The 14,034-nt window shown below is 39.0% G+C and overlaps 1 protein-coding gene across 2 annotated transcripts in view; it reads left to right on the plus strand.

Annotated features, from left to right (window-relative positions):
- GFM1 (G elongation factor mitochondrial 1) overlaps window positions 1–14,034 on the plus strand; it is a 47,795-nt gene that overhangs the window by 13,655 nt on the left and 20,106 nt on the right. For both annotated transcript variants that reach the window (XM_070242356.1, NM_001433603.1), the window contains exons 9-12: window positions 7,149–7,286; window positions 8,811–8,912; window positions 10,567–10,623; window positions 13,197–13,334. In XM_070242356.1, coding sequence (XP_070098457.1) covers window positions 7,149–7,286; window positions 8,811–8,912; window positions 10,567–10,623; window positions 13,197–13,334 — 435 coding nt within the window. The remainder of the gene's footprint in view (window positions 1–7,148; window positions 7,287–8,810; window positions 8,913–10,566; window positions 10,624–13,196; window positions 13,335–14,034) is intronic.

Raw genomic sequence — 14,034 nt, forward strand, 5'->3', positions numbered from 1 at the left:
TCAAAAGTAGAAATAACTGTGCAGTGACAATTTTATGCATAAAGCTTTTAAAAATAGGTATTTAGGAATGCTTTCTTAGTATCCCAGAATAGTGATTATTCAGTTTAAGGTATGGAATGTTTTAATATTTAATGGTTTGTATTGCCAGATTGCTTTCATACTCTCGGAATTAATGTACTAGGTTATTTCAATGAGTCTTATTCAAATTGAGTATTATTTATTAAAAATCAGTACTGATTTCATACATGAAAATGGCATTTTAATATTTCATCTTGCCTTAATTCCTAATGATAGAGAATATTTTTTCATATACTGTTTATGCAGTTGCATTTCCTTTTTTGTAATTGTTTCTTTATTTCTTTTGTCTTTCCTTTTTTAAAATTAGAGTCGAAGTGTTTTACTTATTTGTATGAGCTTTCCCTAATAAAGTTCTCTTTTAAAACAATTAGCAGTTTAAAATTTATATAATCAAATATGTCTTTATCTTGAGTCATTCTCTCATTTTTAACTGCAGAAGCCCTGCTCTTTGAATATATTTTGTAAATATTTCTTTAGTTTCCTCTGCTTTGTTTATTGGTTGTTAAACCGGCTGGAATTTGTTTTGCTGTGTGCTGTGAGGTAGGGTCTAAGTGGATCTCCTCTGCCTCCAAAGAGAAGACCCATTGTCTCGTTACCAGGTTTTGAACAACGTTACACTTTTCCATTGATTGTCATGTTTTTTTAATCATTGTTGACAAATGAATTAAACATTTTAGATTTTTAACTATGCTCTATGGACTGTTCAGTCTAATTGGTGCTAGTTCCATACTTTTTAAGTTTTGGAGTATTTAATTTTTTTAAATATTAGTCAGGGTTAGTTTCTTCTCATTGCCATAGTTTTTAAAATTTCTATTTTTAACCATTTTTCTAAGTAGATTTTAAATCACTTATCAAATGTTTATATATTCCTCTTGGGATTTTGGTTGCTATTGTGTTAAACCCATAAATTAATGTGGGAAAAATTGGTAACTTTTAAATATATATCTAATTGATTAGTGTTACTGTTCAGGAGGAATTGATTCTTGAATACTCATTTTATATTCAGTCACTTCACAGAACTCTTACTTAGATAGCTTTCCAGGTGATTATCAAAGGGTTTTTTAGATGTATAGTACAATCTTACCATTTCTAATGATGTTTTTGTTGTCTTTCCAATAATTATACCTTATTTTTGTGTCTTATTTTATTAAACTGAACTTATGAAATAATATTAGAAGGCAAAAGCATACTTCCTAATTATATAAATAATTAAAATTTTCTTTTAATAACTTTTATTTTGGAGGAAACAGAAGTAGTATCTTGGATTGTGATACCAAAAAGAATAACAACAACCATTTAACTTATCTTATTCAAAGCTAGTATTAAGGTAGTTTATGACAAACCAAAACATGTATATAAGATGTACTACTAAGATTGATAGGAAATATTTGGAGGTAGTGTGAAGTTCTTCTAAGTTTGATTACTTTTATTATTATTTATTTGATTGAGGTCGCTTTGGTTTATAACATTGTATACATTTCAGGTACACATCATTATATTTTAATCTCTATGTAGAGTGCATTGAGTTCACCACCAAAAGTGTAGTTTCTCTCTGTCGCCATACACGTGTGCCCCTTTACCCCTTTTGCCCCCCAGCCCTCTACCACCTGCTGCTCTGGTAACCACCAATCTGTTGTCCTTATCTGTGTGTTTATCTTCCACATAGGAGTGAAGTCATATGGTAATTGTCTTTCTCTGTCTGACTTATTTTGCTTAGCATAATACTCTCAAGATCCATCAGTGTTGTCACAAATGGCACTATTTCATCTTTTTTTATGGCTGAGTAGTATTCCATTGTGTATATATACATATACCACATCTTCTTTATCCGTTTATCCATTGATGGGCACTTAGGGTGCTTCCAAATCTTGGCTATTGTGAGTAATGCTACAGTGAACATAGAGGTGCATATATCTTTTCAAATTAGTGTTTTCCTGTTCTTTAGATAAATGCCCAGAAGTGGAATAGCTAGATCATATGGTATTTTCTGTTATTTTCTGAATAATCTCCATACTGTTTTCCGTAGTGGCTGCACCAATTTACATTCCCACCAGCAGTGTATGAGGATTCCTTTTCTTATACATCCTCTTCAACACTTATTTCTTGTCTTTTTAATAACAGCCATTCTTACAGGTGTGAGGTGATAGCTCATTGTAGTTTTGATTACCTTTTCCTAATAGTTAATGATGTTGAACATCTTTTCATGTGCCTGTTGGCCATCTGTTTATCTTCTTTGGAAAAATGTCTGTTCTTATCCTCTGCCCACATTTTGATTGGGTTGTTCATTTTTTTGATGTTGAGTTAAATGTTTTTTGATGTATTTTGGATATTAACCCTTTATCAGATATATGATTTGCAAATATTTTCTCCCAGTTGGTGAGTTGTCTTCATTTTCTTGATGGTTTCCTTGCCATGCAGAAGCTTTTTAGTTTGAAGGACTCCCATTCATTTATTTTTTCTTTTGTTTCCCTTGCCTGAGTAGACATGATATTCAAAAAGATGCTGCTAAGACTTATGTCAAAGTGTACTACCTATGTTTCCTTCTAGGAGTTTTATGGTTTCAGGCCTTACATTTAAGTCTTTAATCCATTTTGAGTTAATTTTTGTGTATGGTGTAAGATAATGGTCTATTTTCATTCTTTTTCACGTGGCTGTCCAGTTTTCCCAACACCATCTGTTGAAGTGACTTTCCTTTCTGCATTGTATGTTCTTGGCTCCTTTGTCAGAGATCAGTTGTCCATAGATGTGTGAATTTATTTCTGGGCTCTCAATTGTGTTCCATTGATCTGTGTGTCTGCTTTTCTGCCAGTACCATGCTGTTTTGATTACTATAGCTTTGTAGTATATTTTGAAATCAGGGAGTGTGATACCTCCAGCTTTGTTCTTTTTATCAGGATTCCTTTGGCTGTTTGGGGTCTTTTGTTGTTCCACATATATTTTAGGATTCTTTGTTGTAGTTCAGTGAAAAATGTCCTTGGGATTTTGATAAGGATTGCATTGAATCTGTAGATTGCTTTAGGTGATATAGACATTTCAACTATGTTAATTCTTCCAATCCGTGAGCACGGAATAGCTTTCCATTTCTGTATGTCTTCTTCAGTTTCTTTCAATAACGTCTTATGTTTTCAGTGTATAGGTCTTTCACCTCCTTGGTTAAATTTATTCCTAGGTATTTTCTTCTTTTTGTCACAATTGTAAATGGAATTGTATTCTTAATTTCTCTTTCTGCTAGTTCATTGTTCGTGTATAGAAATGAGACTGATTTTTAAATGTTGATTTTGTACACTGCAAGTTTACGGTACTTGTTAATTATTTCTAATAGTTTTTTGGTGAATTCTTTAAGGTTTTCTATATATAGAATCATGTCATCTGCAAATAGTGGCAGTTTTACTTCTCCCTTTCCAATTTGGATCCCTCTTCTTTTTCTTGCTTAATTGCTCTGGCTAGCACTTCCAATAGTATGTTGAGTAAGAGTGATGAAAATGGGCATCCTTTTTGGGTTCCTGTTCTTTGAGGGATGGCTTTCAGTTTTTCGCCATTGAGTATGGGTTGGCTGTGGGTTTATCATAAATGGATGTTGAATCTCGTCAAGTGCTTTTTCTGTATCTATTGAGATGATCATGTGATTTTTATTCCTCTTTTTGTTATTGTGGTGAATCACATTGATTGATTTGTGGATGCTGAGCCATCCATGTGCCTGGAATAAATCCCACTTGATCGTGCTGTATGAGCCTTTTAATGTATTGTTGTATTTGATTTGCTAATATTTTGTTGAGAATTTTTGCATCTATGTTCATCAGTAATATTGGCCTGTAATTTCCTTTTTTGTGTTGCCCTGGTCTGGTTTTGGTTTCAGGGTAATATTGGCCTTGTAAAATGAGTTAGGAAGCATCCCATCCTCTTCATCTTTTTGGAAGACTTTGAGAAGGATAGGTCTTAAGTCTTCTTTGAATGTTTGGTTGAATTCACCAGAGAAGCCCTGTGGTCCTGAAGTTTTGTTTTGTGGGAGGTTCTTCATTACTTCTTCAATCTCTTTATTTGTGATTGGTCTATTCAGATTCTCTATTTCTCCTTGATTCAGCTTTGGGAAGTTGTAAGAGTCTAAGAATTTATCCATTTCTTATATGTTATCCAGTTTGTTAGTGTATATCATGTATAATGTATATCATGTATATCATGGTGCATAGCTTTTGATGGTATTCTTATAATCCTTTGTATTTCTTTGGTATCTGCTGTAATTTCTCCTCTTTCATTTAAATATATATTTAAATAAAATATTTAAAATAAAACTGATTTTATTTATTTGTGCCTTCTCTCTCTTTTTAATTTTTTTGTTGGGGAAATTGGCCCTGAGCTAACATCTGTGCCAATCTTCCTCTATTTTGTATGTTAGTTGCCACCACAGCATGGCTTGATGAGCAGTGTGTAGGTCTGTGCCCAGGTTCCAAACCTGCGAACCATGGGCCCCTAAAGCATAGCTCGTAAACTTAACCACTACACCACTAGGCCAGCCCATGAGCCTTCTCTCTCTTTTTCTTAGTCTGGCTAAGGGTTTGTCAATTTTGTTTATCTTTTCAAAGAATCAGCTCTCAGTGTCATTGATCCTTTCTATTGTCTTTTTAGTCTCTATTTCATTTATTTCCACTCTGATTTTTATTATTTCCCTCCTTCAACTGACTTTGGGTTTTATTTGTTCTTCTTTTTCTAATTCTTTTAGGTATAGTGTTAGATTGTTTATTTGAGATTTTTCTTGTTGCTTGAGGTAGGCCTGTATTGCTATTTAGTTCCCTCCTGGTACCACTTTTCTGCATCCCATAAGCTTTGCTATGTTGTGTTTTCATTTTCTTTTGTTTCCAGGTATTTTTTGACTTCTCCTTTTATTTGTTCATTGATCCAATAGTTGTTCAGTACATATTTAGTCTACACATATTTGTGACTTTTTCAGCTTTCTTATTGTAGTTGATTTCTAGTTTCATAGCATTGTGATCAGAAAAGATGCCTGATATGATGTCAGGTGTTTTACATTTATTGAGGCTTGTTTTGCTTCCCAATGTATGGTCCGTCTTTGAGAATGTTCTTTGTGCCCTTGAGAAGAATGTATATTCTGCTGCTTTGAGATGGAATGTTCTGTATACATCCATGAAGTCCATCTGGCCTAGCGTTTTGTTTAAGGCTAGTGTTCCTTGTTGACCTTCTGTCTGGATGATCTGTCCATTGTGTAAGTGGGGTGTTGAAGTCCCCTACTATTATTGTATTGCTGTCAGGACAGGGTATTCTTGGCTGACAGTTTTTATCTTTCAATATTTTGAATATATCATTCTACTCTGTCCTGGCCTGTAGAGTTTCTGCTGAGAAATCTGCTGATAGCCTGATGTGGGTTCCTTTGTATGCTATTTTCTCTGGCTGCTCTTAATATTCCTCCTTTGTTGTTGACTTTTGGCAGTTTTAATGTAAAGTGCCTTGAAGAAGGTCTTTTTGCATTGAGATAATTAGGGGTTCTGTTAGCTTTATGGACTTGTATATCCAGTTCCTTCCTCAGTTTTGGGAAGTTCTCAGCTGTTATTTCTTTGAATAAGCTCTCTGCTCCTTTCTCCCACTCTTCCCCTTCGGGGATACCCATTGTCCTTATGTTGCTTTTCCTGAGTTGGATATTTCTCCATTTTCTTCATTTTTAAAAAATCTTAGTTCTTTCTCCTCTTCCACCTGAATCATTTCTAGATCTGTCTTCAAGCTTGCGAATCCCTTCTTCCATATGGTCTGCTCTATTTGCAATGCTTTCTAGTTTTTTTCATCTCATTAATTGTGTTCTTTATCTCTAGAATTTCTGGGGGTTTTTAGTTTCAGTCTCTTTGGTGAAGTGCTCCTTCTGTTGATTTTATTCCTGAGCTCATTGAACTGTGTTTCTGAGTTTTCTTGTAACTCAGTGAGTTTCTTCATGACAGCTATTTTGAACTCTGTCAGTTAGATCACAGTCTTCCGTGACTTCCAGTTTGGTCTCTGGAGGGTTGTTGTTTTCCTTCTGTTCTGTGTGTTGCTGTGCTTCCTCATGGTGGGTGATGAGTTCATTCCCTGCCAGCGCATTCATGGTGGTACCCACCTTTCTTATTTGGGCACGGCTTTGGTTACTTTGATTCTGAGCTGCTTCTGGTTGCATTTCAGAGCCTGCACTTTCCACCCTCCACTGCCTCTGCCAGAGGCATCGTCAGTGCCCTCTTGTGCTGCTTGTGCCTGCAAGGTTGCTGCTTATGATGTCCCCACAGTTGCGGGTGTTGCCACTGGGGTCACCAGGCTGCAGGCACCTCTGCTGGGTCTCGTGTTCCTCCACTAGCTCTCTGTGGGCTCCCCACAGGCTCGGGTGCTGCTGCCCCGTGCACCACCTGTGCTGCTGCTCCCAGGTTATCTGGGGATGCTGGCAGTACTACTACCAGAGGCACTCAGTTCACAGGTGTTACTGCCAGTGACTGAGGTCTGGGTCTCGTGTGCAGCCCCTGCTGCTGGTAGGGCTGGTTTCAGGGGTGCCGCCACTAGGGGATGGGTGACAGGTACTGCTGTGACTCCTGGAGCCTCAGGTTGCAGGCGCCACCCGCCACTGCAGGGGAAAGGAGAGGGGTTAAGTCACAAGTGCCACTGCTGGGAGAGGGGCAGGGGCTGAGCCAAAACTGCTGTTGCTGCTCGTGCAGCCTCTGGTCTCCAGTGCCACTGTGCTTTTTGAAACTTCAGGTCAGGACACCACCACAAGGGGTATCTGCATTTTAGATGCACCCTTGCTGCTGGGAGGGCTGGTGTTGGAGTTGCCAATACTAGAGGAGGACACCGGGGCTGCTTCCCTAGTTCCACTGCCTCCCAGAGGTCCAGTCCACCCACCTTCAGGTGTTTATATGTCTGGATCTCTCAGGGTTTCTGGTGTGGTGTGCACCTTTTGTTTGTCATTCGATCTCCTACTGGCTGTAACTTAGAGGGGAAACACAATGGGAACAGCTCACTCTGCCATGATACTGACATCACTCCTAATTTTGATTTTTATGTTTCTTTTTCATTTCTTTCTGCCCTTACCCAATCTTGACTTCTAGGCAGGTCGTTTTGGACAGTTAACTTATGTTCGCAATTATCAAGGAGAGTTGAAGAAGGGTGACACCATCTATAACACCAGGACAGGAAAGAAAGTGCGAGTGCAGAGGCTCGTTCGCATGCATGCCGACATGATGGAGGCAAGTACAGTCATTGCTGTGAGGTCCAAAATTTCTCTGATGTCCGTGAAATACATCTACCTTCTTGGTATCCTGAACCCCATGGGAAAATCACTTCTATTGAACATGTTTTCCTGGCTTCTTTCTTTTTAATTAGCTGTGCTACAGGTCTGATGGAGCACTTTGGTAAAGGTTAAATCAGCAGATGATAAGAACACATTCCACACCACTATTTGTGAGTTAGCTGTATTTCCTCAATGGCCAAGGTTAAGGAGAAGGGACAGTTTGGTCCCTGAGACTCAGAACACAAGATTCAGCCCTTAAGAGCTATCATTACAAAGAGTATAATAGGTTTTTAGGACAGTGGAACTGTGGTTCTCAAAGGTAAGTGAGAGTAATAAATTCACACATAATTTCCCACATTGTTTAGTGGATTTACTTTCTGAAATATGGTGGATGTGAAAGTTCTTTTTAACCCTAGAGTTTTGTATTCGTAGAACCAGCCCCTTGACAGGTCCCATTGGTGCTGGAATCTCTCTGAAGATTGAAAGCCTTTCGAGATCTGGTCTGGAAGATGAACTTCGGCTTAGGGCTTGAATGCTTGAATTGGCTCTGAGTCTGTCCTGGCCTTCTCTTGTCCACGGGGTTAGGCCTTGGCAGGAGTACCAAGTGTGTGTGGTTGTCTTCTACTCTCAGCCTTTCCCAGTTCAGCTCTGTATTCCTGGAGAAATTTAGTTGGCTAAGCAAAATCTTGACGTTCAGAAATTTTTGGTGGCCATAACTTTTGTGTCTCCTGGAACATAAATAGGCAGTCTCGATCTTGGGCAGCATTGCTGTTTTCTGAGATGGGCAACAGGGGCAGGCTGGAGGGGTTAGTGCTGGCACTGCTGTTTCATGGGCCAGAAGCTAGGCGATCTGTACAGCTGTGTAACCGTTACAGACAGACACACACACTTGCTCCTTCACAGTCAGTCGCAGCTCATTCACAGCTGTTCAGAATGAACTGTTAGTATAAAAGGACAAAAAGCAGAAAGCTTAGAGGCACCAATGCTTTGTTCTTAGAGTTCCTGTGTTTTCTTAACTGCTTACACCTGTGAGAAATTGATTATTTTAAGTACAACGGGCTCCATTCTCCTTGTTTTCAAAACTTCCTTTGCAGGTTTTCCGTGTAAGCCTTTGCCATACACATCTCATTGGACTATGGCAGCACATATAGTACATGCTTTTTAATTCAATAGAAATCGCTTTAGAACTGTGAGGCTCTGTGTTCTGTCGGTACTGCAGATCCTCCAAGTCATGAGGCCATATCTCTGAGTTTCTTGTCGACTGAGATGTGGTTTAAAGAGGGGCCCTGTTTAAGGTGTTTTGCTGTGGTTGATTGGCGCTGTTGCAGTGGTTGTAGCTAATTCATTCTTTGTAGAATTCATGGTGAGATTCTGCCATGTTTATTTATGAACAATGTATTTATTCTGCAGTTACTTTTTAGTTACCATGCCCTGATTTGTATTACTTGCGAGTATCATTTTGTGTTCTTTCTTTATTTAGGATGTTGAGGAAGTGTTTGCTGGAGACATCTGTGCATTATTTGGCATTGACTGTGCTAGTGGAGACACATTCACAAACAAAGACAATAGTGGTCTTTCTATGGTGAGTCATTTAATTTCAAAGCTGTTTATCACTTGAGTTTCAAAAGTCTGTGTTTTTATGTAGTACCTTTAGTACCTCAGAAAAACAGCCACTGAGGTTTTCATTGAGTGCCATAGGCATCACGTATAGTTTGGCTGTGGCTCTTTAAATGTCAATTAGACAAGTGTTCTGTGTAAGCTGACTTACCTGGTTTTTCATAGTAAAATCCTTCCATGATCCCCCAAGGTGTGGCGTGGAGGGAAAATCTCCCCTAGACACAGCTGGACCTGTAGCTCTGACTCCTCTGCCTCCGCATTTTGGGTGCCTCTCTAATTGCCGTCACCAGCATCAGGCTAGTCCCAGTGGAGTGCCAGCTCTTTATTAACTCAGCAACCAGAGGGTGGGCCCTCAAACCCCAGGAGAACTGCTGGACCAGACTGTAACGTTTAGGCTAGACCTGGGGAGAACAGAACAGGACAGAACCATGGTCTGAAGGCAAGATGCAGCTAGACAGCATGACTGACTGCAGCCTGCCCTGTGGCACTCACACAGGTGCCTTTTCAGCATCAGCTACCCTGAAGGGAAGAACGTGCTCGGCAGCCGCTGCCTTTGAATCCCCTTCACTGACTCCCCTTTTTTGCCTCTACAGGAGAGCAGCCTCTCCTACAGTATGACCACTTGTTCGTGAGGCTGGTTCCTCTCCTGAATTCAGTAAAGAAAGAATATGAGTACTTAGGGGACAGGTAATTTGCAGTGAAGGCATTTACAGTGGGTCGTTTATGTAAGAACTGGTCCAACGCTAACAAGTGAGCACTATAATAGCTCCTGTATACAATGATGAACTCATAATTTTGTAATTTAATTTTTTTGTATAAAATATTCTCTAATGTCTATGGTTTTACAAATGCTTTAAGATACTACAAAAATCATAAATAAATCCATGCAAGTTTTGGGGGAATCTAGATAACGGGAATGTTGTATTTTATTATTGATAAGACCTCCTTTAAATACTTGTCCCTGGCTATGTGAAGGGACTGGAGGTGTGGCACGTGCTCAGGCTTTGAAGCAAGTCAGCCTGCTTAGAGTCTCACCTCTGCCCTCTGCTCTCTAAGGCCCTTGGCCAAGGTATTTTATCTTCTTTCCAAGCCTTTAATGATTTTATTTGCAAAATGGGAAAAATAATATCTGCCTCTCAGAGTTGTGATTGATTAAATAAGGTATCATATGTATAAAAAATCTAATGCCCTTTCTCCGTTTCTCTTGTCAATGAGTATAGTATATTTTGATTAAATAAAGTAACTTCTCAGAAGATAGCAACAGCAAATATAGCCACCAGTCAATAAGAATTCCACATCTCATCATTTGGATTCATTATAATGATTATGTTAAACAAAGGGTCGATAAATTTAAGGGTCTTAGACAGTTAAATAAATAGATACTTTATTTTTGTTATTTGGGGAGGGAGGAGATCATATAAGTGGACACCTTTATTTATTAATTAATATGTTCATTTATGTAATGCAAAACAGACCAAGATATATACCGTCTGGACTACAGATGTTGACTAGTATTTGTCCTTTGTTCTACTGGAAAGTAGAACATTAAGATTAATTCATCTCTGACATACACAGTAATACCTCTGAATTATTCTCTCTTCTTTTAAATAATATTGTAGGAGTCAATTCATGTTCCTGATCCTGTCATTTCAATAGCAATGAAGCCTTCTAACAAGGTAGGTTTGACTTAATGTTCAGTATATCACAATAAAAACTTGAGCTCCTTTTTATCTGTCTACACAATGCACAGCATCTTTTGATAACCAGCAGTCTTATGGTCTCTGTTTCCTCTTTTGGTATTGAAATCACCTTTTAAATTTATCGGTCTATTAGTAGAAATTACTCCCCAGTATATTTGAAGAAATTGATAGTATTAAGGCCTTCACGAGACTGTGCATTGTAACTCCTTACGGTAGCGTTGGCTCCAGAGTGGGAAGTGACGTCGTAGATTTAGGTCGCAAAGGGATGGTAAAGGGGAAGCAGGTGCGTTTGTCCGAAGTTGGGGAAAGCTCACTGTAAAGGACACTAGAATATTGCAGAGATTGACTGCCTTGTGAATCATAATACATCCCCAGACTTGTGATAGTTAAGTCAGTGTCTGATTATAACATGGAACGCCTACAAACTGTTTTTTTTCACTTTCAGATGTGACAGTTTTATGATTGGATTTGATGTCATTTAGCTTTTTACAAAGCCAAAATTGCTTGAATAGGTTCTGCATTCATATTGCTTGCCACTGGAATTAGTCATGAACTTGAACCATAACTTGTTTAGTTCTTAAGTTGCCTTGACATTCGTAACAATCACCTTCATATGGTATATTGAAATTAACTCATTCATGCATTAGCTGAACATTCTGACCTCTTGTCACCTGGAAACTATCATTTACAGAACATGCTCTGATTTATTGTCTTGTGGATACAGTAACAGCTGCTACTTCATCTATTTTGAGGAATTTGAGATTTTCCAGACCCTTCTCATTATAGAAAAGAGAATGTTGAGATGGCAAGAAACAGTAAATGACTCCATCTCAGAAATCTGAGGAGAGACGAACCGTCCGTCTTGCCACACAGATGCCACAGTTTGTTCCAAGTGCTTTGCTAAATTGTTTGCTTTTCCCCTCAGAATATGCAGGGCTATAAGTTAAAGATACTATGTTTCTTCACTCCTAAATGCAGCGTTTAGGGAAGGCATTTAAGTGTTGATAATCCTCAGTAACGCAGGGAAATCAAATGCATCAATATCCAAAAGAGTTTTTGGTGTCTCAGGGTTGTCTGCCTCCTGGAGTAAATTAATTTAAATCAAATAATGAAGTCACTGCATAAAGCCAAGACTCTCAATAGTGGGGGCAGGGATGATCTAGTAAGTTGAGGGTACCTGGCTAGCGCAGGGAAAAGGGAAAAGACTTTGGAGATAGACTAACCCAGTATTCAGTCCCAGCTTTGCCCTGCACTAGCTGTGTGGCCTTGAGCAAGTCACTTAACTTCTCTGTGCCTTGTTTCCTCACCTGAAAAATGTGGATAATTCTGTCTTGCAGCATTATGGTTAGAATCAGATAACATATACAAAACACATAGCACAGCTCCAGCCACAGGTGATAGCTGTTAATACTGGTGATTTGGGGCATGTTAGTTTCCTTTTGCTGCTGTAAGAAATTGCCACAAACTCAGTGGCTTAAAACAGCACAAATGTATTATTTTACAATTGTGTAGGTCAGAAATCTGACATGGATCTTAATGGGCTAAAATCAAGACATTGGCAGGGCTATGTTGTTTTCTGGAGGCTCTAGAGGACAGTTTATTTCCTTGCTTCCTTAGATTGTTGGCAGAATTCAGCTCCTTGTGGTTATAGGACTTGGGTCCCCATTTCCTTGCTCACTGTCAGCTGAGGGCCGTTCTGGCTTCTAGAAGCTGCCCCCCTTCCCAGGTTTGTGGCCCCTTCCTCTTCAGTGCCAGCAGCAGCAAAGTAAATCCCTCTCGTGCTTCAGATAGCTCCTGCCTCTTCTTCCCTCTCCCATCTCTCTGACCTACCCTTCTGCATTCCTCTTCCATTTTTTAAAGGCCCATGTGATTACATTAGGCCCACCCAGATTATTCATGATCATCTCCCCCAGCTTGAAGTCTGCAACCTCAGTCACTTCTGCAGAGTCCCCTTTGCCATGTGAAGTAATATTCACAAGTTTGGGGGGATATGGACATATCCTTAGAGGGCCGTTATTCTGCTTACCACGTATGGAATTACGTCTAAGGAGAATAGAGGTGCATCGCAACACACCCGCGCAGATTGCTTTGAAGGGGAGCCGTCTCAGTGTGGCATTTGCCCTACTGTTGGTCTGAACTGTCCTCCTGAATCTACAGTAGAGTCTTGGTAAACATGCTGATTCCTTTGATTATGTATAGGACTTCTGAAATATAACACAGGAAAACAGATTCTACTTTCTGCATGATGGGCAGTTTTCCACAAATGGACAGTTTTTATCAATATAATAGGAAAGGGCATAGAGTTAAGTCTTGGACTCTTGATTTTTCTCTTGGTAGAGAAAGAAAATTCTGTGAGCTGGCTATTCCCTGCTCTCTTGGCTGTGTGGTATCCAAGCTCACATATTAAAGCACGTGTCCTAGGAACTAGATGGTGGATTATTTTTAATTCTTAACTGCTTATGTATTTGATTGCATTCAGTAAAGTTTGGTCAACAATCCCATTGCTTATCATGCTTAGTAAAATGTGTACTGGCTTTCTTTTTTTAAAGAATGATCTGGAAAAATTTTCAAAAGGTATTGGCAGGTTTACAAGAGAAGATCCCACATTTAAAGTCCACTTTGACACGGAAAGCAAAGAGACAGTTGTATCTGGAATGGGAGAATTACACCTGGAAATCTATGCTCAGGTATTAAATAACAAGGAAGTTCATTTAAACTCACTTTATTTATGTCTGTATTTCGTTAAGAGTGAAAGTCAGTAATTCTCAGTCTCACAGTCATAATAACAACAGTGCTTCGCCAAGCTTCACTGTGGTTTGCATCCAGATATGGTGTACTCCTTCCTCTTCTACATGTTACAAATTATTTTGATCTCTAAATCTTTCTATTTGTAAAACATTGTAGACTTCTAGAATCAAGGCTCAGGAGATTTGCAGTAAGACCATCCATCCATCCCCAGGTCATGGTTAGTTGGGTCACGGATATCCTGGCCCCAGCCCCAGGGAGACAACCTGCTGAGAAAGTTGTCCCACCAGTACGCGCTCTCCAGGCCACTTCTTGTCTGTTTTCTTCCCAAGTCAGCACTTGAAGACCGTTATTATATGGATAAAAGAGTGGCTAGATGGGGCCTGTACTTCCCTAGGAAAGGTGTTGTGTTTCTATGAATGAAAACGAAAGATATGTGACTTAGAGTAAAAATTCTGGTTGTGATCATATCTTTGAAGTTGAGATAGAAGAAAATTCTGACAACAGATTCAGATGCTATATAGTGAAATTGCAGTAAGATGGAACAAAGGTGAAGTTTTAGTGGATGGATTACTTGGAGGTAAGTGTAAATTAATCAGTACAAATTAGAATTCATTTATACAAAATCTGTAAAAGCAGGTT

This window comes from Equus caballus, chromosome 19 (assembly GCF_041296265.1).
Source record: "Equus caballus isolate H_3958 breed thoroughbred chromosome 19, TB-T2T, whole genome shotgun sequence".
NCBI lineage: Eukaryota > Metazoa > Chordata > Mammalia > Perissodactyla > Equidae > Equus > Equus caballus.